This window comes from Convolutriloba macropyga, chromosome 6 (assembly GCF_964194025.1).
Source record: "Convolutriloba macropyga chromosome 6, txConMacr16.3, whole genome shotgun sequence".
NCBI classification, from domain to species: domain Eukaryota; kingdom Metazoa; phylum Xenacoelomorpha; order Acoela; family Convolutidae; genus Convolutriloba; species Convolutriloba macropyga.
Window position 1 is genome coordinate 39,937,262 of NC_134473.1, and position 27,160 is coordinate 39,964,421.

Genomic DNA, 27,160 nt, shown 5'->3' on the forward strand with positions numbered 1-27,160 from the left:
TCATGGGTATGTACGCCACTAACATCAATAAAACCAAGACTGGAATCCATCAACGACCAGTACAAGAAAGCTGGGCTAAAAGTAGCGGTAAGCAAGGTGCCTAGTTGCAAAGGCTACGAAAGTAAGATCATCGAGATGAACAAGATGTACGACTCAGTCTGCAAAGAAAGGAAAGTACTCTTCACCGAACACAAGAAGTTCACTTTAGACGGGACCAGCGGCGATTGACTCCACCCCGACCCAAAGTTCGGAGGGGATGGAGGGAGGGAGGGAGGGAGGGAGGGAGGGAGGGAGGGAGGGAGGAGGAGGAGGAGGAGGAGGAGGAAGGAGGATTATCTGATGGGTTCGGCCCGTCCATTGGGGGAGAGCGGAGATTGCGAAAGCACAGCGCAAAGACGAGCCCACCGGGGGAAGGGTGGGGCCCGGCAGTGGGGGTAGCATAGGCTACACTGTCGGGTCAGTCCTCTCTCTAAAACCCGACAGTGGAATGGCTGACCGCTGCGGGATCAAAAAAACCAAAATGGGGGACAAAAGGCACAGGGACAGGATGGTCGAAGAAGGCCAACAGCACGACGTGAAGAAGCCTAGGCCGAAGAAATACACATTCACACAATGACGAAAGGAGGTGAAGAGATCACAATGCTCAGTGAAAAGCAATGGGTGCAAGGAATGACTACACTGGGCTTGCAGTGGTCTGGGCGAACATGGAAGATGGAGCACAGAGTTCATTGGTCAACGCTGCAAGACAAACCATGTGCAGCAGAAAGACACAAAGAAGAATGAGAAACATACCCGGCAGATTGCCGGAAAATAGCCGCCGTTGATTCCAATAAGCATGATTGGGATTGAAAACATACCCGGCAGATTGCCGGAAAATAGCCGCCGTTGATTCCAATAAGCATGATTGGGATTGAAATAACAGAAGATATTGAAAAAAAAAGATTTTTGGACAAAAACATTTTTTTAAGTCCGATTTATTTTGATGGCATTTCGTAGTTGAACATACTTCTGTTTCTTAGAGAGAGGCTACATGGGCTACTATCAATAATAACAATAAGCATTAGAGAGAGGTAACTAATACTTATAGGACCGACGTTCAAATAGCGGGCATCTAAAATTGGGCTTTATGGGTTTATCCCGTTTCTATTTCTGACTTCAATTTTTCATACTGACTCTGTTCATTTTGAATTGCTTTGCTGAGCAACTGATGTTCAAAATCACTTTTAGCAGAATGAGAGAAGAGAGAAACTAGCCTAGAGAAGTCAAAAAGATATCACGCAAAATGTTGAAAAAGCGGCAAAATTAGGTAAAGCGAAACATTTTTCTATTCGACGAAGTAAAAAAAAATAGGAGCGCTATAATAGCCGGCTGAGAAGATGAGGGCGGCTATTAATAACAGAAGATATTGAAAAAAAAAGAATTTTGTACAAAAACATTTTTTTAAAGTCCGATTTATTTTGATGGCATTTCGTAGTTGGACATACTTCTGTTTCTTAGAGAGAGGCTACAGGGGCTACTATCGATAACAATAAGCATTAGAGAGAGGTAACTAAGACTTATAGGAACGACGTTCAAATAGCGGGCATCTAAAATTGGGCTTTATGGGTTTATCCAGTTTCTATTTCTGACTTCAATTTTTTATACCGACTCTGTTCATTTTGAATTGCTTTGCTGAGCAACTGATGTTCAAAATCACTTTTAGCAGAATGAGAGAAGAGAGAAACTAGCCTAGAGAAGTCAAAAAGATATCACGCAAAATGTTGAAAAAGCGGCAAAATGAGGTAAAGCGAAACATTTTTTTATTCGACGAAGTAAAAAAACATAGCAGGACAAGTCCTGACGCACAATTCAAAGAATTTTCATTGACTAAACAGAAAACTAGACCTTGAACGGACTATGAATGGACTGGGAAAACCATTTAGAAAAAAATCCGATCCAAAAACTCGAAAAAACAGTAAAAATCTAAGTGAAATTGCCGCATGTGAACAAAAAACCACTAGCGAGAAAGCGAATTTTTGTTCAAACACCGTTTTCTCACTCTACTTTAAATTTAGAGCGAAAAAATTTCACGCCGCAAAAGCACTCGCTTTTTCGCTCCACTTCCTGTTTCGGCGTGACCAAAATCACTACTCCAATTTGACTTCAAAAATCATGAAAATGTGTGAACAGATCTTAAAAAAAAAGACAGCGCCCCAATACAATTCAAATTCTTTGAATTGTAAAAAAAAAATAGGAGCGCTATAATAGCCGGCTGAGAAGATGAGGGCGGCTATTAACAAGAACAGACGACTCAGGAACAGACGTGAGAGAAGACAGAGGCAAAGGAACTTGCGCAACGACAAGTGGGAGGAGCGAGCACAAAGACAAGGCAAACGAACAGAGACAGTAATATGGACCTGGAACATACAGAGAGCAAGGGTAGCCTTTCCGTTCCGAGGCCGATTCACCGAAATGCTGCGCGTGATAGCAAAGAGTAGAGCTGAAATCAAAGTTGCTATCGGAACTCAAAGAAGAAGAACCCAGCATGAAGTGGATCAAGGCAGGAGACTTCTACGGTGTGCTGGTTCACGGCAAACGAAGCGGCGTGATTTTGAGGGACGAGTGGGCCGTCGACTGGAAGAATCAAGGATACCGAAGAACTCAAGGGAACAGGAGCACTACCGTGACAGACAACCTGCGACTTGTGGCAACCTACCAACAGGTATGGAATGGAGAGAATGAGGACTTCCTGACATACCGCGAGGAACTCGACGCCCTGTTAAGGAAAGAAACGAGAAAAGAGATAGTACTCATTGGCGGAGATTTCAACTCCAATGTTGTATACAGGCCTGACAACGAGTACGGTGCGTGTTGTGGGCCACAGGGTCTGGCGAGAACGATCACCGCAGACAGGAATCTACTCCAATGATGTCTGGAAAACGAGTAGGGCTAACTCAACTCGTATTTCAAGCAGGAGAAGAGAGGCACATAAAAAGCGACGAATAACTTGTATGAATTAGACGGGTTTGTGACAGGGAGAGAAGACCGCCAGAATGTGATGGCAGTCTGGACAGGCACCACGGAAAAACTCTCGGACCTACACCAAAATAACTAAAACTGTCCACACAACATATTAGAACTGCCCTTTTCAAAAATTTCACTTTTGTATCATAATTGGAAAGACATATATATACTACAAAACCGTGAATTGATAAAACATATTTTTGATTTTTAGCTTCCCAATTTTTTCAATACCTTTGGCTGCATGCTACAGGACCTTCAATTTTGGACCCTGATTCTAGCCTGAAAGTTTGACCCCTCTAGCTCTTCTAGTTTTCGAGATATCGCATTTTTTTCATTTTTGAGAAAAATTTTAAGACTTAGAAAATTTAAAAAAAAATCAGATTTTTTTTCTCTCGTTAACAGCAGGCTATGCAGTGTGTTTATCAATCTATACACTCCGCTTTCTGTCAACAAAAAAAAATTTTTTTTCTCGACCAATTTTGGCATAGCTGACCAATTTTTTTTTCTTTCATTTTCCTTTAATTGATCAAATTGATATTGCATTAAGCCACCAGGGCAGAAGTCTTGTGGACTGTATTGTCCCGTTATCTGTCCTTTCCGGGTCTCATTTGATATTTAAATTTATAACTTTGTTATTCATTTAATATGTTACTTGAACCCAGATAAATAAATTCTTTCTTTCTTTCTTTGGCAATGAAGGAGACGGAAGGAAGGCTTAGAGAACCGTGGAGGCAAAAAGCTATCAATAGGGAGCGCCTCCGAAATGCCACAAATGCGGGAGAATTCAGCACCAAGGTTAACGAGGCACTACGAGAGAAACCTTTGTGGAGAGAATTCGCGCAAACGCTGGAATCGGAAGGCAGGAAAATATGCGGAACGAAGAAAAAGAACATTCTGAAGCCTTGGCTAGACGAGAACCCGAGAGAAGTTCCAGGAGACAATCAGCCAGCTGACATGGAAACGGGAAACACATCAGCGAGGGATCGAAGGAAAGAAGTCCGAACGCAGCTCAAGAGGAAGAAAAAAGAATGGGAAGGGGCGTGGTGGATGCGAATAGTGGAGCAGGTGAAGCAGGCTGAAGTGACAGGAGGACTGTAGCCATCAAAGTTCTGAACAGCGAGGCCACAATGAAACTCTACGAGAGCGTCATGGAGTTGTTATGAGGGAAACCAGACGATTGGCCACCCGCTGTGAAAGGATGGATCAAACCTCTAGATAAGAAAGGTTCAAAAGCGGACTTGAACAACTACAGAGTGGCAGAGACCACACAGGAGAACTACACACGGCGAGAACCAATGCGGTTTCAGGAAGGCGAGATCCACTACTTGGGTGGGACGACGAACTACAAGAATGAAAAGAGATAGTCAAACAAGCAATGTGGGACTTCGAGGAACGCTGCCATGAGGGGAAGGAGGAGAACATATGTTTTGGAACCCAGGAAGCAGCAAGTACTCGGATGCTGGGGACAAGGATTGGACTGAAAGACGACGCCCAGAGAAGACTCAAAAGCGGGTTCCACACGTGGAGTAAAGTCAAGCAGTGGCTATGGCGCTCTACGCTGAATCGGAGAACAAGAGCTCTAATCGTACAAGGAGTGGTGGAGCGCACGATTCTCTTCGACAGAATGGAACCTCGGAGCCATACGGAGGCTAGAAGGAATGGCAGACAAATGCTACCGACATGTTTGGTCCGGGGGAGAGGACAACCACTCGAGAGGATGCAAGAGCTTGGCGTCAACATGTTTGCCGTGAGAAAAGAACTCGGCATAGCCTCTATCAGGACAGACTGAAATGGAAAAAGATAAAAAGAAGGAAACAAGAATTGATGGAATGGGAGGAACGAATGGCAAGTTGGAGCAACAACGATCCGAAGCCTGAGAAAACGAAACCAAACAAGAAAAAAACAAGGACTAGAATGCTGATGGAAAGGATGTCAGTATATTGCGAAGACTGTTGCGGTTAGGAGCGTTCATGAAAGACATTTGCATACAGAAAGCCGACCAACAGAAGCCAGTGAGAAAAGCGGGAGAACATTCCATGAAGAGAGCCAGAGAACAAATCACAGAAAAGCGTGCAACGGATGGCACCAGGGCGTGTGCCCCTACTGTAGGATCGTGAGAAGTGCTTCAAACCTGAAGAGACATGAGGACATGCAAGTATAGACCAGTGGGGGCCACCTGCCAGGAAAAAGACGCCGGAGGTCAGTTCACGGGAACACGTGCCCAAAAACAGTGCCCAGGATGTCGCAAACGGATGGCCTCGAACAATATCAGCCGACATCAAAGATCTGCATGCCCGAAACCCCCCGCAATGTCCCTTGCGGCGTAACGGCAAACAAGACAAGAAAAGAGTTGGAGGAGGAGGAGGAGGAGGAGGAGGAGGAGGAGGAGGAGGAGGAGGAGGAGGAGGAGGAGGAGGAGGAGGAGGAGGAGGAGGAGGAGGAGGAGGAGGAGGAGGAGGAGGAGGAGGAGGAGGAGGAGGAGGAGGAGGAGGAGGAGGAGGAGGAGGAGGAGGAGGAGGAGGAGGAGGAGGAGGAGGAGGAGGAGGAGGAGGAGGAGGAGGAGGAGGAGGAGGAGGAGGAGGAGGAGGAGGAGGAGGAGCAGGAGCAGGAGGAGGAGGAGGAGGAGGAGGAGGAGGAGGAGGAGCAGGAGGAGGAGGAGATGTCGACTGGTCGCTATTCGCAGATGACACTCCAATTCTGGCTACAAAAGACAACTCTACCGCGACAGCCGACGATGCTGCTGCGGTGTAGTGAGCAGAGAGAGAAGCGTCCAGCATGGATGAAACTCTAATTCTGGCTACGGGTAAACGACATGGAGAACTGCGGCAGCAAAATCCAGCTAGCCCTCGAACACATATCGGCATGGACCAAAACTGGAAAGTACAAATGTCACCCCGTAAGTGCTGTTCCACCGGTTTCACGCTCAACCCCAAGGAAACTGGGGGTAAAAAGAAGCCACGACTTGTATTGGATGGCTAGAACCTTGCCTTCGAGGCAAACCCTACGTTTCGTAGCATAGAACTGGATGATCAGCTCACCTTCTCTAAACACGCTGACAAAGTGAAGAAGACAATGCAGCAACGAGCAGGAACCATAGCTCTACCAAGCGGAAGACAGATGGGAGCAACAAGACGCTGAACACTGCATATATTGCGTAGGTCAGGTACTGCTGGGAATACGGAGCGAATGTCTATTCCAACCACGCAGCGCCTCCCACCAGAGCCAAGCTCGAAGCTGCCCAAAACAGATGCACTCGCATCATTACAGGGTGCCTCCGAATTACATCCAAGTCGCGGAAGCCGAACTGCAGCATTTGTTGATCCGGGGGAAACTACTTGCAGTTAAGGAGTTTGGAAGAATCCAGCAACTCCCACAACCCGACCGAACAAGGACACGGTTGCTGCTGAGTACCACTGCTCATCTGAAATACAGAGCCAGAGAAGCTTGGCTGAGACAAACCAGCGCCACTGCACCTGACGAAGACTGTGAGATAATCTTCCGTTCATGCATCAGAAAAACAGCGCAATGAATCCCAAAGAAAACAGACAGACTGGACGACGACAGAAACTCTCCCCATGCCAACTCGAGAAATATGGGAAGAACCGTCTCCAGTCAATATCTGCTATAAAAATCCAAAACTTCTCGCTAAAAACGCACCAAAAGAAAATCAGAGAATAGCAGCCAGCGAATTCGTGGAACCACTAACTGCCAAAATCATAATCTGGAAAAACGGGTCAACACACGAGGGGTACTACAAGGGTCGAGGACGCGCAATAATCCTTCACAAGAGCGGCGACAAAGAGATCATTAGACCTGCAGGCAGATACTGCAGCAGCACTAGAGCGGAACTGGTCGCCATTCTAGTATAACTCGAAGAAGTACGGAACACGCTCAGTGTGGCCCCACCTCTGTGACTCAATGGCCGCGCTCCAAATCGTCGCAAAAGGAACCAACAAACAATCATCCAAGATCGGTCTGCAAATATGGAACGAACTAACGCTGCTGCAGCAAGAAGGATCTTCAGTATGCATGTACTGGATTCCTGGACATGTCGGAATCGAAACCACGGATCGCCTCGCAAACCAAGTCAGTGAATTAGCGCAAGACAACTCAGTACTGGACTTGGTAAGTTTCAAAGCAGCCGGACGAGTAGTGACCAAAAGAAGAGCATCCAGGCAGCCAGACCCCTCAGGATTGGAGCAATGCACGAGATGGCAAAAATAGAACCTCACACAGCTCAAGACTGAGACACAACTGGGAAGACCATCTTGACAAGAGATATTCTCCACAGATTTGGAAGGGCTGAAGAGTCGCTGTGCCTCCTATGCGGAGAAGAAGACTCAGTCATGCACATGCTGAGCGAATGCGCCAAGCCGATGCTACCAAGACGGAACGCTTTTGGCCCAGACAACAGTGTCAGCGACGCCTGACAGACCGATGCCAAGAAGATATTTGACTTTCAAGAGAGTTGGTCGTCTCAAAGACAACCCTACCACGACAGCCGACGATGCTGCTGCGGTGTAGTGTGCAGAGAGAGAGAGAGAGAGAGAGAGAGAGAGAGAGAGAAGCGTCCAGCATGGATGACACTGCAATTCTGGCTACGGGTAACGACATGGAGAACTGCGGCAGCAAAATCCAGCTATCCCTCGAACACATATCGGCATGGACCAAAACTGGAAAGTACAAATGTCACCCCGTAAGTGCTGTTTCACCGGTTTCATGCTCAACCCCAAGGAACCTGGGGGTAAAAAGAAGCCACGACTTGTATTGAACTGGATGATCAGCTCACATTCTCTAGACACGCTGACAAAGTGAAGAAGACAATGCAGCAACGAGCAGGAAGCATAGCTCTACCAAGCGGAAGACAGATGGGAGCAACAAGACGCTGAACACTGCATATATTGCGTAGGTCAGGTACTGCTGGGAATACGGAGCGAATATCTATTCCAACCACGCAGCGCCTTCCACCAGAGCCCAGCTCGAAGCTTCCCAAAACAGATGCACTCGCATCATTACAGGGTGCCTCCGAATTACATTCGAGTCGCGGAAGCCGAACTGCAGCACTTGTTGATCCAGGGGAAACTACTTGCAGTTAAGGAGTTTGGAAGAATCCTGCAACTCCCACAACCCGATCGAACAAGGACACGGACACGCTTGCTGCTGAGTGCCACTCCTCATCTTAAATACAGAGCCAGAGAAGCTTGACTGAGACAAACCAGCGCCACTGCACTTGACGAAGACTGTGAGATGCTCTTCCGGTCATGGATCAGAAAAACAGCGCAATGAGTCCCAAAGAAAACTGAGACAGACTGGAAGACGACAGAAACTATCCCCATGTCAACTCGAGAAATATGGGAAGAACCGCCTCCAGTCAAGATCTGCCATAAAAATCCAAAACTTCTGGCTAAAAACGCACTAAAAGAAGATCAGAGAATAGCACCCACCGAATTCGTGGAACCACTAACAGCCAAAACCATAATTTGGAAAAACGGGTCAACACGAGGGGTACTACAATGGTCGAAGACGCGCAAAAATCCTTCATAAGAGCGGCGACAAAGATCATTAGACCTGCAGGCAGATACTGCAGCAGCACTAGAGCGGAACTGGTCGCCATTCTAGTATAACTCGAAGAAGTACGGAACACGCTCAGTGTGGCCCCACCTCTGTGACTCAATGGCCGCGCTCCAAATCGCAAAAGGAACCATCAAACAATCATCAAAGATCGGTCTGCAAGTATGGAACGAACTAACGCGGCTGCAGCAAGAAGGATCTTCAGTATGCATGTACTGGATTCCTGGAAAAAATATAGGCAGAAGTGTCCGAAACCAAATTGAAGTAGATACCCACATACACCCCAGACTAACATTTACTAAAGAACATATGCCTCTACTCATTTTTGCTTATTATTTTAAAACAATAGCAGTAAAAATAACACGAAAAACAAAATCTAATAATATGGAATATAACTGATAAAACATTGTTACAAATATTGATCCCGAAACAATTAATAGCAAACAAATTGAAATAAAAATAGCTCAACTAACGACTACCAATAGTTGAATAATTCAATTAACGACAACCAATGGAAACAAAAACTTAGGGTTCAAGCACAATAAATCGAGATCCGAAAAAAACTTTCATTTACAAAATGCTAGCATTTTCTTCCAAACAATAACTCACAGAAAAACCATTTATTTTTCTTCCGAATCAGTGAACCAGTCAATGACAGTCAGAGACATCCTAGCCAATGATTGACAAAAGCAAAAAAGAAAAACAAGAAAAAATTACAAATTTGTATCATTTATTATATTATATAAGCTACATTTTATACTATAAGCTACACTCCGAAGTGTCATTCCTCTAATAACTAGACCTATTAAAATGCTCTCCATTAAATAGTATTAAAATGATTAAATAGTAACTCTATTAAATAGTAAGCATAAAAAAATTGCTCAAAAAAGCTCAAACAGAAGAAACAGGCAAAAAAGGAAACAGAATCTGATCAAAAGAGTTCATTCCCTTCAACAAAAACAACTCAAAAACAATAAAAATCAAGTTATTAAATCCCCAAATACACTAAAACAACTTAGATCAACTAAGAAGACCACAATTGCTATAAAAAATGAAGATCACAAAACGTGCTATAAAAGCGGTCAACAGGGCAAAATGGCATAATAGCTCAAAAAGTCTGATGTTTGCAAAAGATGGTCAAAATGTTTCAGAAAATATTATTACAAGCTAAAACAAGCGAGACAAACAACTGTAATAGAAAAATATTTTGGAGGGTAAACTAGAAGAACCGATTTAAAAAGCTGGATAATGTGAAAAATAATTCTTCTTTATATTTTTTTCAAACTTACTTTTCTCACTCTCTCTTAAAATACTACATGAACAAAAACCATTCCCTATTTTGCTCTGCTAAATCTTTTCTGTTCGTGACCCCCCCCCCACATTATTTACATAATCCTAGTATTTAAATTCCGGTTTTTAAAGATTTTCAAATTCAAAAATTAAGCTTTAGATTAAACTAATGTATGTAAGACACCAGATTTCTTTCTTTTAACATGTAGCAACCCATCATCGACGACAGAGTTTTTTCTACAGTCTGACCCCCCCCCCCCCAACTCACACACACAACGTGAAACTGTCTTTTAATCAGTTTCGAAGAATTGCATACATAGGGACTAGTCAAAGAACCTCACAGTGACAAATACCTCCAGTCTTCAAAAATCTTCAAAAATGACAATAAGATGTTTTCAGCCGAACATGCATAAGAAAATCTAAGGTTGACATAAAAGCGCATCTTCAAGAGCTGGCCATCAGTGGCTAATGAGGTGATCTGTAGTCGGGCTGGTATCCAGAACATTTACGCTATTGGAGAAAAAATTCGAATACAGTAGAACAATCTATCATTGCAACGCCTCAAAATAAATCGTCCTAGGAAACCATTTCATTCACTGTGCAATTTCTGAAACAGACACTGCAGTACAGTCCTAAGTTCCAAGAATTAAGAGCAAAAACAACAAACCACTTGTTCTCAAGTGACATAAAAAGTTTAAGCGATTCAGTTCCTCGTGCTGCTTGGCCGCTCGCGAGAACTTTAAATGATCAAATTCGACGCAATTCAATTAAACATAGCCGACAGATTGCCGGAAAATAGCCGCGATAAACGCTTGGGGCCTTCCATGAATTGAAACAACTAAAGAGATTAGATAGACAGATCGACCACCAGTCCTTTAATAGACCACTAGCACTAGACTTTTTGGGTTAGCTTTGGACTGTCATTTTTATGAGACACATAAGCTCTAAGGAGAAAGCCCTAATAGGGCTTTTAAAATTAGGATCTTTTGCGTTTGTGCTCCCTCAGCTTAGTGGGCGCATATTATTTGCACCCCTCAGATGCACGTGCAATAATTTTTACATAATGACTTTCTATGTAATGGGACGTGCTCTGTAACTGGACGGCGCATAACGTACTGGGGGCACAAACGGAGAAGATCCCAAAATTATTATTCGAAATCAAAAACTCAAGACTCTAAACATACCCAGCAGATTGCCGGAAAATAGCCGCCGTTGATTGCAATATGCATGATTGAGATTGAAAGAGTAGAAGATATCGAAAAAAAAGATTTTTGTACATAAACATTTTTAAGTCCGATTTATTTTGATGGCATTTCGTAGTTGAACATACTTCTGTTTCTTAGAGAGAGGCTACAGGGGCTGCTATCAACACAAATAAGCATAAGAGATGGTAACTAAGACTTATACGAACGACGTTCAAATAGCGGGCATCTAAAATTGGGCTTTATGGGTTTATCCCGTTTCTATTTCTGACTTCAATTTTTTATTCTAACTCTGTTTGTTTTGAATTGCTTTGCTGGGCAACTGATGTTCAAATTCACTTTTAGCAGAATGAGAGAAGAGAGAAACTAGCCTAAAGGAGTCAAAAAGATTCAACGCAAAATGCTGAAAAAGCGGCAAAATGGTAAAGCGAAAAAAAAGTTCGACGAAGTAAAAAAAGAATTAGGAGCGCTATAATAGCAGGCTGAGAAGATGAGGGTGGCTATTAATAATCAAGAATTAGGGCATATATGTTTGGCACTACTTAGCTGCACGCTATTGACCTTTAACAAGTAAGTGATCATAAAACTAAGTCGTTTTTTTTGAGTGAGGTAAGACATTGAAAAAGTCAACTCCAAGACGTCAGGGTAAGACGAAACAAAAATCTGTTAGACGAAGTAAAAAAACATAGCCGCACAAGTCCTGACGTACAATTCAAAGAATTTTCATTGACTAAACAGAAACACTAGACCTAGAACGGACAATGAGTGAATTGCCAAAATCATTTTTAAACAAATCAGATTAAAAAAAAAACAGAAAATCAATGTCAAAATGCCGCATGTGAACAAAAAACCAATAGCGCGAAATGGAAATTTGGTTCAAACAAACAACTGGGCCTAGAATGAGCTATGAATGGATTGGTATAACCATTTAGAAAAAAATCCAATCCAAAAAATCGAAAAAACATAGCCGGCAGATTGCCGGAATAGCTGCGAAAGAATAGACCTGCGTGCCATATAATAGAGATAGAAACAGATACAGATCTAAATTGAAAAAAAAAATCAACGCCATTCAAAAAACTAGGTAAAAAATTAAACGATAAATTAATAAAGCTTGATAAAATTCATTGCGCAGAAGCCTCTTAGTAGGCACCTTTACTGCACATATGAGTTCCTTTGACCTTAAACAATTTCAAATTAAACTTAAGTTTAAAGTGCAAAAGTCATTTTATTGAGTGAGGTAAGTCACGTATGATCAAAATCTAATCACGCAAATAACCTAAAAACTTTTGCTAAAGCGAGTGAGAAATGACGTCACGCGCGCAAATGCCGTTAGTGAAAGGAAGAAGTCATTCAGAAAATTTGACTTTTTCAGCTTTGCTGTGTGAACAAATGTAAAACGAAAAAAGCGCGTCAGACGACGAAACAAAAAACATAGCAGGAAAAGTCCTGACGTACAATTCAAAGAATTTTCATTGACTAAACAGAAAAACTAGACCTAGAATGGACTATGAGTGAACTGAGAAAACCATTCTAAAAAAAAATCAGAACAAAATTAAAAAATAAACAGAAAATCAATGTCAAAATGCCGGATGTGAACAAAAAAACCACTAGCGAGAAATGAAAATTTAATTCAAACAAAAAACAAGGCCTAGAAGGAGTGTGAATGGATTGGGAAAACCGTTTAGAAAAAAATCCGATCCAAAAAATTGAAAAAACAGTAAAAATCAGAGTGAAATTGCCGCATGTGAACAAAAAACCACTACCGAGAAACCGAATTTTTGTTCAAACACCGTTTACTCACTCTACTTTAAAATTAGAGCAAAAAAATTCACGCCGCAAAACCACTCGCTTTATCGCTCAATTTTCTGTTTCAGCGTGACCAAAATCACTACTCCAATTTGACTTCAAAAATCATGAAAATGTGTGAACAGATCTTAAAAAAAAAGACAGCGCCCCAATACAATTCAAATTCTTTGAATTGTAAAAACCAAGAGCACCGCAATATAGCTACGCTCAGCTTACAGCTTCGCAGCTATAAAAAACAGTTAAAATTGAAGTGAAATTGCCGCATGTGAACAAAAAACCATTAGCGAGAAAGTACATTTTTGTTCAAACACCGTTCTGTCACTCCACTTCAAAATTTGAGAAAAAAGTTTCACGCCGCAAAACCACTCGCTTTCTCGCTCCATTTCCTTTTTCGGCGTGACCAAAATCACTACTCCAATTTGACTTTAACAATCATGAAAATGTGTGAACAGATCTTTTAAAAAAAGACAGCGCCCCAATACAATTCAAACTCTTTGAATTGTAAAACATTTAGGAGCGCTATAATAGCCGCCTGGAATTGAGGACGCGACTATTAACAAAACAGTGAACACCCAGAGGACATAAGTCGATTAACATGTAAAACCTCTCTACCTTCCATATTTCAGATGTTTTCCAGCCCTCTTGTGTCTTTTATCGAACGAAATACATTTGAAACGGTCCACAACAACAATGTCTGTCTGAGCTGGATCACTTTTCATTGGTTGATAGAAAGAGCCAATGGGTGAGAAGAGGATGTTGAAGTCCAAATCATTTGCAGGTGCTGGCGAAAAGGTCAGGTTCTTCTTGCGGAAATAGAAGGAACCACTGAAACAGACTTCTGCATCTCAAAAAATGAGACCAAGTAAATGGATTCAGATTCGACAAAAAGAACACTCAAGCGTAAAAATTATACTTTTAATAACCTAATGAAAGTTTCGACTTTTGCATATACCTCCCATAGACCATCAGACGTGAGTTAAAAGTAAATAAGCTTTTTATTGAATAATCTTGTTTAACAATCAAACGTTGAGGTCCTTCCACCTGCAACTATAGGTTACGGGTACAATTTAAGCAAAAAATTATTTTATGGCAAAAAGATATATTACTGGTACCATTTATGCACAAATGTATTTTATGACAAAAAGATTATTGTCTTCTTCTGGTGTATGAATAAAAAAAATACTTCCAACTACAAACAAAACCAACAGATTGCAGTAAAACAGCCGCAGTTGACGCAGTTTGATGAACAGCGGAATTGAAACAGCAAAAGAAAAAAAAAGAAGAGATAAATAGGCCGACTTTTTTCAGTGTCGCAAAGCGTTCTAATGAGACGTGCAGTTTCAGTTGATTCTAAAACTATACTTAATTTAGCTTCTAAACTGAAAGCTATTCTGCTTAATACTAATGTCAGCTAGCGAATTCTCTAACGAACTTTGATAACATAATTCTCAATGACTTAATCACCGGGCTTTATCCCGTCTCCTTTGCTTTTGATCGTTTGACTTTGACAATATTCACCAAATTGCGTAATTGAATGCGTGAAAGAATTTAAAATCCATTCAGTTGAAACAGTCAGTGAAGGAGGTCAGAAGTCAAACGTGAAAATCGTGACTTACGCAAAGCAAAACGAAAAACGTGATCAAAAGGTAAAGCGAATTAAAAAAAGGAGAGCGTCTAAATAATAGCCGTTGAGAGGTTGACAGCGGCTAATAACCATTTAGTAAAATAAATGCAGCCAAAATAGTGGGCCGATGAGACCTGCCATCATTAGGACTACGAGACGTGACAAACAAAAAATCAAACAACAACAACAACAATTATTAACATCCAATACTCAATGTCTATTTCATTGAAAAGAAATTACAGAACAACAAAGTCAAAGTAGCGGCAAAAAAACTAAATTGCATAATTAACATTGTACATCATTCGAACAACAGCCCTTGATGAGTTTCGGTAACAAGTAGACAAAAGAACGAAAACAGCAAAGTTTAAAAAGTTTATTTTTCTGAAAACAAGTAATTTTAAATCAAAATCATTAGAAATCAATTAAATTCGCTAAATAGGTTAACCTTAACGCTAATTCACACCTCAATAAGAAGACGTCGAGGCCTTTCACTATGTCCAGAATGTATCGCATGTCTACAGAAACAAACGCCAATTTAGACAAAAAACAAAAATTCCATTAAATTTTGCAAAAAATTAAGCCGTTGAAACCACAACATCTTGAGTAAAAAATGAAATATATGTAATTGTACCCTCTTTGAACATCAGTGATGAGACATGCGACTTCTGAATAATAAGACTAGGTAAAAAGAAAATAAGAAAGAAAGGCTTAGAAAAACACTTGCAATTTTCGAAAACAATTAATTCAAAAGTAAAAAAAAATAGCTAATAACTGAAAACTTTCAAAATGTTCTCTCATTTCTCAAAAGACAATTGATATCGGTCAACGTTCAGAATATGTCGTACGTCTACAAAAAGAACGATAAAGCGAATAATCAAGACGACAAAAGACAATAAAAAATATGCAATGCAATAAACAACTTTGATAATTTGCTTTTTAAACAGCATTATTTAACGTACAACCTGTATATGTTGAAACTAGGTAACAGGAAAAAAATGAGCAGCCAAAGTGCAAATTTAAAAAAAATACGTCTATTTTTGTTAAAAAACGTTTGATTTCAAAGTTATGCAGAACATTAGTCAATTGCCGAAATCATTAAATAGCTTACTTTGTTCATCCATAGGAAGCCGCTAGGGCCTGCAGTTATCCATTATCTACCATACCACCACAAAAAGAACAACAAAGACAAAAATACAAAAAATTCCAATTAACTCTGCTAGAAGACGATGTTGAAGCAGTTAAAACCGTAATCCATTCACCGAATAACTGATATATTCAGTAGTGCCTTCCTTCTTCTTAAGCGCCAATAATGTGATATCTGACCTGTCAATATTGTGACAAGAACAGAAGACGAACCTCAAAATTGAAAACTGTTCGGAAATCAAAACTTTTTGTGAAAAATTGTAGCGTTAAAGCAAAAAAATAGTTAAAACGTAAAAGAGCCATAAAAACTAAATGTTAATCCATTAGAAAGACGAAGCGATGGCGAACAGTCTTCGCTCGCCGTAAGCTACATGTTGACCAAAAATAAAAAATTCGCAAAGCTCAAGAATCCCTTGTTCATGAAAATATGTATTTTCAAAAGACGAAACGACCACAAGCTTTCGAGCAATAACTATATGTGTTTACAGGAAACTCCTTAGGAAACCAATTGGACCTGTCATTGGTTCGCCGTGATTTGAATTATTCTTTACTGTAATTAACGTAAAAAAACGCAAAAAAATGCGAAAATAATTTTTAAGCCATCGACTGATAACAATCCGATTTTTTTGGACTTCAAAAACTCAACGATTAGACCAAATCGAGCCTTAATATCGCGGTTCGTCTATTAAGAAAACGTAATTGTTCCAAATAATATGGATATGGATACTTTGACAAAAAAGTCAATATATAAAATATAAATTTTGCATTTTGGATCATCATCGAATTAAAATAGCAAAAAAGCGGCAGAACTTCAATCCAAGAACACTCTCAGATGATGCACTAGCCTTCTTTGGAGTTAACGAAGTGCAATGAAGAAGCTTATTTCATGCCATTTTTTAATGAAAAAGCTAAATTTTAAAAAACTTGGCAGAAATGTCAGTTAAAAATTAAATCAAACAGTTCAACGACACTTTTCGGATCTCTCAACTATTGCCCCCCTTTGGTACCTAGTAGAGAATCGCCACCCCTTTTGTGCTATACTTTACCACAATATTATTAGGCCTACAGTTTAGATAGCCGAATATCAGTTTAAGTGCAATTGCGGACCGCTGTTCACGGCCATGCCTCTCACGCGCTGTAGGATGTAATCCGGAAATCGCGGGTCGGTTATCGCGGCGAAGCGCGCCCACCGACCGGCCAGTCGGAAAATATTTTCGCTTTGTATTCCATTTCGGCTAATTGTCCTAGCATGGCGCATTTTATTCTATCCAGTTTAACACAGTATGAGCATACACGGAAAGTTATTAGTCGTCTCTGATTGGTTAATAAATCGCTCGCTTAAAATCTATTCAAGAATAGCCAACCCCCCCCCCCCCCTTTGCAAAGGGGGGGGGCAATTGTTGAAAAGATCCCACTTTTCTATTTTGTCGGCAGAGGTAAAGCCAACACTGCCGTTACCAATTTTCACATTTTTTTGTAAAATTGGCCAAAAATTGCGTAAATATATAGAAAATGTGAACAATAGCAACAAAAATAGTGAACAAATGTTCATAAAAATTAAAAATTAAAAACTCGATAACAGTGGAAAAAAGAAATTCAGAAAAATCTTTTTAATTCTATATTCTACGCTGGACGGGCTTTCAATGATACCACTCACAACCCTCTACATTAAATATATCGATCCGCCAAAATTGACTGAAAAAACCATTTGAGTATATAGTTCCTCCCACACTAAACAAAAAGGGTCGGAACAAAAAGATTGCACACGGCAATTAAGCAAGGAATCATAGCTTACTCCGAATCAAATAAAGGAATTATGACGTAAGAGTCTACGAGCGAGTCCAGTCTCAGTTCCTCGTCTCCGTCATAGAGTGCATTCCAGTCGACTAATGAAAAGCTAGCTGAGTTCTCATCACAGTCAAAGAACAACTTGTGGGTGAGACATTTTGGCGAGGCTTTGAGCACCCGAGGGATGTAGCAGAAGGTGAAGCAGAGTCTTGTGTGCTACAACATCATTCATGCCAAATCATTAAACTACAAAGTAATCATTATGTCAACTAAGCTGGGGGGGGGGTGGTTTTGCGTAAAACAAAGGTGAACTCAGTTGTGATCGAACTGCGCTATTCGCTCAGAAAACTAGAAACGAACAACAGTTGATCTATTTTCATTACATGTCAGCTGGGAGGGTGAGGTAATCTGTCAAACCCAATAGCGAAATTAGCGAAATAAAATATTGAGTGAACAATGGAAAATTTTTTTCGAGTACACTCTAAGAAAAAACGAGTACAAGAGCAATCTCTGTTTGCATTAAATGCTATCATCTTTTTATTCCTAGTTTTGACGCTTTCTTATCATTTCTTAAGAAAAAATCACAAATTTATCATTTTGGTGGCTTTCAAGGAACCAGTCGAGCGTTCGGGGTTACGGGTGGAAGCAGGTGAAAAGGAGGGGATGGTCAAGTGGTGGTAGTGGGGGATAAGTATAAGAAGGGGGGTCAAACTCTAACAACCTTCACGCTATGAAATTGTCTCCTAAACAGTTTATGTGAATCGCATGCTTAGAGACTAGCAAGAGTCTAAGAGAACCTGACGCCCTCAGTGATTTACCACTTTATCCTATTTCCGAGGACGAAAAGTCCAATGACCAGGCAGAAAAAAACGATCCGACGAAAAGTTGGCAGTATGAAAAATCGCATTGAGAAGACCGCAGGACTAATATAAAATCTACAAAGTTTGTTTCAGAGCACTTGATAAAATACAGTTGTCAATTTTTGTTTCGTTAAAAAAATCCTTAACACGGGCATAAGGTCCTCTGCGATGAAAAAGAAGCCGAGAGAAAACTCATGTAACTAATCAGAATGATTTATCCATGAAAATCTTAACATTTCGGTAATTGGGTACAAACGAGATTAACCACCACAACAGTTGAGGGGCTTCTGCTTTGGTTGATATTTCTTACCAGTGTTAATTATGCAGATAGTATTAGCAAAAACAAACAAAAAATAAACATGAACTGATTTTTTAAAAAAAAAGACAAAGGAAGAGGTCATGTCATCAGAAGTCAAGAAAAGAAAAATCGACAATTATGAATTTTATTTACATTCTTTCTACGACCTCATTCCTTTATACATCAAAACGCTTCAACTTGTTTGATCACAAAAACATAGAATTTGTAACGAAATAAATATACAAACAGAACGTCTTTTAAATAAAATAAGTATGTAAACAAAATTTCTAAATCGCAAAAAACAACAATTTAATCATATTATTTAAAATTGATCTAGCTGATTAGGAGAATACTGCAAAAATCTGTGAACTAAAAGAAATCGTAGCAAACAACAAAAAAATATGCTCAGAGGTGGCATGAAAACAATTTTAAAACATGACGGACAGATTACCGGAAAATAGCCAACACCGAGTCCTAAAGCCCCATATTGGGATTTTAAAAAAGATTACGTCATTTTTTAATTTCGTACTATTTCGATTTCATATTGTAGTTAGACAAACTCTTTTTTTATTGAGAAGATACAGCTACTAGTATCAATGACAAAAAGCAATAGATATGGTAATTAAGACTTAAAAGAACAAAATTCAAGTAGCCGGCATCTAAAATTGGACTTTATCCGGTTTCAATTTTTCATTTTGTTTTTGGATACCAACTCACTAGACGCACTTTGAGCACAACGAGAGAAGAGTGAAACAAGCCAGAACGTAAAAACAATTTTACGCAAAATGTTGAACAAGCTGTAAACTAAGGTAAAGCGAAACAAAATTTTGTTCGAAAAAGAAACACAACAGAACCGGACGAATCCGGAACCAACTCAAAACAAATATTCACTTCGACTCGAGCCAGCTACTCACCAAACAAAATAACCTCCTCCTTTTTTACACAAATCATTAGGAAACATCAACAATGAAATTAATGAGAAAAACCAAATCTGATAACAAAAACAGATAAAAATAACTGATGAACTGTCATCACAAGTTGCGACTACGAAGTTGCAACATAACGAGCAAAGAAAAAAGTTTTCATTCCAATAATAGAATACTAATCACAGTAGTCAGGAGAAAACCCGAGGAAAGGGAAGAAAATAAACACTTTTTTATTAAAAAAATTCCCCGAGAAATCTAAACGAGGTACTTCAGAAACGTTCTGCAATAGCCTTTTGAAAAGATGTCAGCTCAAATAGCGACCCACCCAATTCTTTTCAGAGACCATAATAAAGACCATTTGAAAAAAGCCACAAAAAATCACAACTATGATCCATTATTTCAGTGAAAACCGCCGTGTATAATACGGAAGTGCCACTTCTCGGCAGTGCTGCCTTTAAAATAGCTCTAGAGAAGATAGTGAATCAGAAAAACTTTTGCCAAAAGCTTAAAATGCAAAGATATATAGCCAAAATAATCGACGAAGCAAAAATATTAGTCAAATATAATAGCCGGCTGAGAAGATGAGGGCGGCTATTACAAAAAATATAACGAATCTCTTGAAAATTTCGAAGCGACCAATTATACAAAAAGCTTTTTTCCCGTACCGCATTATAATGCCCACTGAGTTATATATAACCAGTAAATATAAACTAGTAACCAGTAAACATAAAAGCTGTAACCTTGTTGCTGACGCAATTGCGTGTAAGCGTAAACGAAAGAGCATATTACTTGTGCGTTCACACAGATTGTTACAACTGGGATATAGCCTAATGGTTAGGACCTAGGCACCTTAATCTAGAGGTTGCGGTTCGAACCCCGGTGGGACCAAATCTCTTTTTTATATATAAATGGAATCCAGGGGTCAAATAAGAGCATTTTTGACATATTCCGACATTGAAAAGAGCATCAATTACGTTTGGCCGACAACCTTGCTAGTTGTTTGATGCAGTAAATCTTACGTACGTTTTTCTTTTATACGTTGAGTCTTATCAGTCTTATAGGTGTTGAGTCATACGTTGAGTCTTATACGTTGTGAAATACAAAAATTTGGATTTCCTGTACCGAAACAGGATTTTGCTTGCTATATCGACTTTGTTCCGATACATTGCTAATCTCAAAAAATTAAGTCTTGAATTCTTATTAGTTTTTTTTATTAAGACTTCGATTATTGATCTTTTCGAAAGTTATCGCAATGAGAGCGGACATTTTTGGTCCACCGAGAGAAAAAATCAGGGAGCACAACAACAACTAGACTTGTGAACACTTGTGAAGAGTCGGCTTCCCAGCCCAAACATTGAGAGAGGTGGTTTCAGTCATCATTTTTCCATGCAAAACGGGTTACTAGAACATCCTGACGTGGTCTTCAGGGCAGTGCAACCGAGCATCACAAAAAACTGTAAGACCGAGACAATTTGGGTTAGAAAAAGACGGATTTCACCAGAATAGGCGACCGCAATTGACGAAAAACACGCAAAAACTTAGAAAAACTGGTTATATTCGAAAAATATTAAACTCACTCGTAACTGATAAATTGATATTGGTCGAACGTAATGAAGGGGTAGGAACTTGAAAAACCAGCTTTCAAAAAAAATTCGATAAATTTATCGAATTTTTTTGCTATTTTTAGGTCGAAAATTTATAATAATTTTGGTCAATTTTTGATAAAATGGTAAATTATTGTTCAGTGCAGTTGGGGTAACAGTATAATACAGGTATTCAACAAAAAAATTTGAATTTTGACCAAATTTTCGAGAATTGTCGATTTTACCGATTTTTGAGAAAAAATCTCAAAAAACATCAAAATTAAGAAAAGTTCGTAGTTTTTTGTCCGGATACGGTAAATACACGTTGATGTGAGCCTATGGTATTCATTTTGGGTGATAGTTCGTTGTTCCACGGCATCAATAGTCTACCAAAAAGCGCCCAAAATCGGTATAAAATCACTGTATTTGCACTTCCGGGATTAAGCTTGAATCCTTTTGCTTTTAACGAAAGAAAAACGGTACAATATCAGTTGGACAACGTCTTCCGGCACAAAACTGATGTCATAATCGATGGCACGACGCTATAAACAATTCGTTGACTTCTCACCGAACGAATAATTTTCGAGCACTAGCGTTTTCGAACTTTCTAATGTGCTAGAAAGTTACCAAACTCGTTTGAAAGCTATAGTTCATTGCCCGCGAAAGGGAGCACCAAATATCTTTGGTTTTCTTAAGAGTACTATCAACTGCATCAGAAAACTCATTTGGAACTTAAGTCGTTAACTTTAATTTTAACGCATCAGAAGTCACTTCGCCGCTTGCTTAAGAAAACTCGTCATAGCAAACTCAATAAACGACGCCGTAGAGCCAAAAAGAATAAGAAACTCGCCGCTGAAGCGGCGTTAACTTCGAGTTTCCACTGAGTTGCTTTCCGGCTCGGTGACCTCAGTTTAACTACTAGGTGGTTATAGAGCTTGTTTGTTGTAGGACTCAGTCGCTCCGTCGTGTCCTGCTTTCGTTGCGTGGTTATTGTAGTGTCGCTCAATTGGCACCACTCACTTTTTCCAGGTTTTCAATTATCGCATCCGCCGCTCCACCGTTTTCCCGTTTCGTCACTCGCTCGCCGCATGGTCGCGACTCAAGCGTTTCCGGTCCTCTTGTTGTGCGCAAATATTATAGTCCTATTACGCTTTGGGGTTTTGCTCTCTGAGTCTCAAATGATTGTGGGTTCTGTGTCCCCAGTTTAAACTACAGGGGTTATAGAAACCATAGTAATTGAGACTCATTCATTCCACCCCAATCTCCGTTCGTTCCTCGAGTTACGCCCCAACTTCTATCTCCCCTGTCACGAGAATTGTCCAACTATTGATCAATTTGTTTTACCAAATTTGTTCTATCTCCTGAATTGTTGTCCTAAAATCCCAATTTCGCAGTGCATTAAGTTCAATATTGTTTCACTTTCCCTTTCTGTTTGTTCACCAAATCTTTCAGCTAATCTATTGTTGTATTCTTTCTCCCATTATGTCAAATCCCTTTACAAGCAAAGTTTCTAAGGTGTATGATGAAAGGGCCAAGATTGAGAAAGAATTGTGCAAACTTCACGAAAGCATTGACGACGCTATCCACAAAAAAGCGAGGCGAGTGAGGGTAGAGAGTTTGGTTACCAAATGCAAAGATCTACTCGAAAATTGTATAACAAAAAATGATAGCCTGATGGGTCTTGCAGCTAAGACTGAACAAGCAGAGAAACTTCAGTCCGAATTAGAAGAATGGCTGGCAGTTGTGAATAAAAGACACGATGAGTATATGGAAAATGCGCGAGACTATATAGACTCAAAAAAATTCAAAAAAGGGCTCTCAAATATCCCACAAATCCTTGTCTGCTGGTACCTCTTCGAAGGCTTTAACCACTCGCAGGAAAGACTTTATTTTAGCAAAAATTAGACGAGAAGAAGTGGAAGAAAACAAAGCAGCTGCTTGAATAGCTGAAAGAGAGTATGAAATTGAGATGGCAGAGAGAGAGAACGTGAAATGGCTGAGAGAAGGCATGAGATAGAATTGTTTTCTAAGAAACGTCAAATAGACCTAGAGAAAATGCATGAGGAAAATCGAAAACGTCTCGTTAAGCTAAAATGCAGGAAATCAACTTAATGGACGATGAATCTTTGCTTTTAGAGACCGCCGCTAATAGTTCCTCAAAACATGGCAGTATCTACTCAACAAAGAGCGAAAATCGCGTCAAAGAGTGGGTTGAGTCAGTTGGTAGCAAAAAACAGCCATCTTGAGGTGCAAACAGAAAAAATCCAGCGCTTGTTTCGATCAAGCTATTTATTCCGCGGCAGCAAATGCAAAAAAATAATAACACTTTCGTCCAAGAACAGGGTAATAATGTCGACAATCTTATTTTTGAGAACCATCAATCAGAAATGAACGATCAAAACCAACAGCATGCACCACAATTGATTCCTCAACCGTCAAATTTGGCTGGAAATAATGATCTTATCCAGCAAATCAATCAAGGCAGCGAAGAGCCTGAACTCAATAATCCGATCTCCGAAGTAAACAATCAAAACGAATGCCTGCCGAACAATACAATGCAGTTCTGGCAGACTCTTGCTGATCAAGAATCTGCCTACTACCGTGGTTTGTTTTTTCAAACAAATCAACCTAGCTCGTCTCTGAAAGGCAATGCATACGTGAACCAGCCCCTGTCACGAGAATTGTCCAACTATTGATCAATTTGTTTTACCAAATTTGTTCTATCTCCTGAATTGTTGTCCTAAAATCCCAATTTCGCAGTGCACTAAGTTCAATATTGTTTCACTTTCCCTTTCTGTTTGTTCACCAAATCTTTCAGCTAATCTATTGTTGTATTCTTTCTCCCATTATGTCAAATCCCTTTACAAGCAAAGTTTCTAAGGTGTATGATGAAAGGACCAAGATTGAGAAAGAGTTGTGCAAACTTCACGAAAGCATTGACGACGCTATCCACGAAAAAGCGAGGCGAGTGAGGGTAGAGAGTTTGGTTACCAAATGCAAAGATCTACTCGAAAATTGTATAACAAAAAATGATAGCCTGATGGGTCTTGCAGCTAAGACTGAACAAGCAGAGAAACTTCAGTCCGAATTAGAAGAATGGCTGGCAGTTGTGAATAAAAGACACGATGAGTATATGGAAAATGCGCGAGACTATATAGACTCAAAAAAATTCAAAAAAGGGCTCTCAAATATCCCACAAATCCTTGTCTGCTGGTACCTCTTCGAAGGCTTTAACCACTCGCAGGAAAGACTTTATTTTAGCAAAAATTAGACGAGAAGAAGTGGAAGAAAACAAAGCAGCTGCTTGAATAGCTGAAAGAGAGTATGAAATTGAGATGGCAGAGAGAGAGAACGTGAAATGGCTGAGAGAAGGCATGAGATAGAATTGTTTTCTAAGAAACGTCAAATAGACCTAGAGAAAATGCATGAGGAAAATCGAAAACGTCTCGTTAAGCTAAAATGCAGGAAATCAACTTAATGGACGATGAATCTTTGCTTTTAGAGACCGCCGCTAATAGTTCCTCAAAACATGGCAGTATCTACTCAACAAAGAGCGAAAATCGCGTCAAAGAGTGGGTTGAGTCAGTTGGTAGCAAAAAACAGCCATCTTGAGGTGCAAACAGAAAAAATCCAGCGCTTGTTTCGATCAAGCTATTTATTCCGCGGCAGCAAATGCAAAAAAATAATAACACTTTCGTCCAAGAACAGGGTAATAATGTCGACAATCTTATTTTTGAGAACCATCAATCAGAAATGAACGATCAAAACCAACAGCATGCACCACAATTGATTCCTCAACCGTCAAATTTGGCTGGAAATAATGATCTTATCCAGCAAATCAATCAAGGCAGCGAAGAGCCTGAACTCAATAATCCGATCTCCGAAGTAAACAATCAAAACGAATGCCTGCCGAACAATACAATGCAGTTCTGGCAGACTCTTGCTGATCAAGAATCTGCCTACTACCGTGGTTTGTTTTTTCAAACAAATCAACCTAGCTCGTCTCTGAAAGGCAATGCATACGTGAACCAGCCCCTGTCACGAGAATTGTCCAACTATTGATCAATTTGTTTTACCAAATTTGTTCTATCTCCTGAATTGTTGTCCTAAAATCCCAATTTCGCAGTGCACTAAGTTCAATATTGTTTCACTTTCCCTTTCTGTTTGTTCACCAAATCTTTCAGCTAATCTATTGTTGTATTCTTTCTCCCATTATGTCAAATCCCTTTACAAGCAAAGTTTCTAAGGTGTATGATGAAAGGACCAAGATTGAGAAAGAGTTGTGCAAACTTCACGAAAGCATTGACGACGCTATCCACGAAAAAGCGAGGCGAGTGAGGGTAGAGAGTTTGGTTACCAAATGCAAAGATCTACTCGAAAATTGTATAACAAAAAATGATAGCCTGATGGGTCTTGCAGCTAAGACTGAACAAGCAGAGAAACTTCAGTCCGAATTAGAAGAATGGCTGGCAGTTGTGAATAAAAGACACGATGAGTATATGGAAAATGCGCGAGACTATATAGACTCAAAAAAATTCAAAAAAGGGCTCTCAAATATCCCACAAATCCTTGTCTGCTGGTACCTCTTCGAAGGCTTTAACCACTCGCAGGAAAGACTTTATTTTAGCAAAAATAAGACGAGAAGAAGTGGAAGAAAACAAAGCAGCTGCTTGAATAGCTGAAAGAGAGTATGAAATTGAGATGGCAGAGAGAGAACGTGAAATGGCTGAGAGAAGGCATGAGATAGAATTGTTTTCTAAGAAACGTCAAATAGACCTAGAGAAAATGCATGAGGAAAATCGAAAACGTCTCGTTAAGCTAAAATGCAGGAAATCAACTTAATGGACGATGAATCTTTGCTTTTAGAGACCGCCGCTAATAGTTCCTCAAAACATGGCAGTATCTACTCAACAAAGAGCGAAAATCGCGTCAAAGAGTGGGTTGAGTCAGTTGGTAGCAAAAAACAGCCATCTTGACGTGCAAACAGAAAAAATCCAGCGCTTGTTTCGATCAAGCTATTTATTCCGCGGCAGCAAATGCACAAAATAATAACACTTTCGTCCAAGAACAGGGTAATAATGTCGACAATCTTATTTTTGAGAACCATCAATCAGAAATGAACGATCAAAACCAACAGCATGCACCACAATTGATTCCTCAACCGTCAAATTTGGTTGGAAATAATGATCTTATCCAGCAAATCAATCAAGGCAGCGAAGAGCCTGAACTCAATAATCCGATCTCCGAAGTAAACAATCAAAACGAATGGCTGCCGAACAATACAATGCAGTTCTGGCAGTCTCTTGCTGATCAAGAATCTGCTTACTACCGTGGTTTGTTTTTTCAAACAAATCAACCTAGCTCGTCTCTGAAAGGCAATGCATACGTGAACCAGCCACAAAACACCGGAAATTTACAAACTTCATCTCCAGCTCACGATTTTTCGACAACAGCATACACCCCTCAAAATAATCGAGATAATGCTTTCCCGGCCGACGCTCAACTCAACCACTTGGCAGTGCAATTAGAAGCCAATTTGGCTGCAGCTGCGGCAAGCCCACTCCACCACCAGGCTTTATCAATACAACACAGTCACTACAGGCCTAACTTGAATACGTGGACCCTCGCTAATGTTCCATTAAACACCAAATCAAATGCTTTTCCGATGGCTCCGCAGAGGTCCAATGTTAATGTCACGGCAAACGTACCTGTTTCAGTAAGCACCGTAGGTGGTACAACGTACTACCGTAATCCAATTTCTAGTGCAATAGTAGATAACTAGGCGTTGCAAACAGCGCCACTCCTACCGGGATATCCACCCGTTTCGTCCTCGCTGCCTTACTCTCGAAATCCACTGCCCATGCAACAACCTTTTTTGTCGCACCCTCCAGCATCTCAACAAGTAACAGTAAAAGATCTTGCCGAGTTGCTTAGCCTCAGCAAGAGAGATACCCTACCCGAGTGGAAACTCTCCCAATACAACGGCGACCCCCTTCAATGGCATGAATGGCACGGCCAATTTAGTAGTGCGATCGATTCGCAGACATTGAGTGATGACGTTAAGCT

General features: G+C 40.2%; 1 protein-coding gene across 4 annotated transcripts in view; it reads right to left on the reverse strand.

Moving 5' to 3' along the window:
* The window catches only part of LOC142341675 (uncharacterized), a 295,913-nt gene that overhangs the window by 109,217 nt on the left and 159,536 nt on the right, over nt 1–27,160 (reverse strand). For all 4 annotated transcript variants that reach the window (XM_075392816.1, XM_075392817.1, XM_075392818.1 and 1 more), the window contains 2 exons: nt 17,435–17,643; nt 13,485–13,697 (listed from right to left, as the gene is read on the reverse strand). In XM_075392816.1, coding sequence (XP_075248931.1) covers nt 13,485–13,697; nt 17,435–17,643 — 422 coding nt within the window. The remainder of the gene's footprint in view (nt 1–13,484; nt 13,698–17,434; nt 17,644–27,160) is intronic.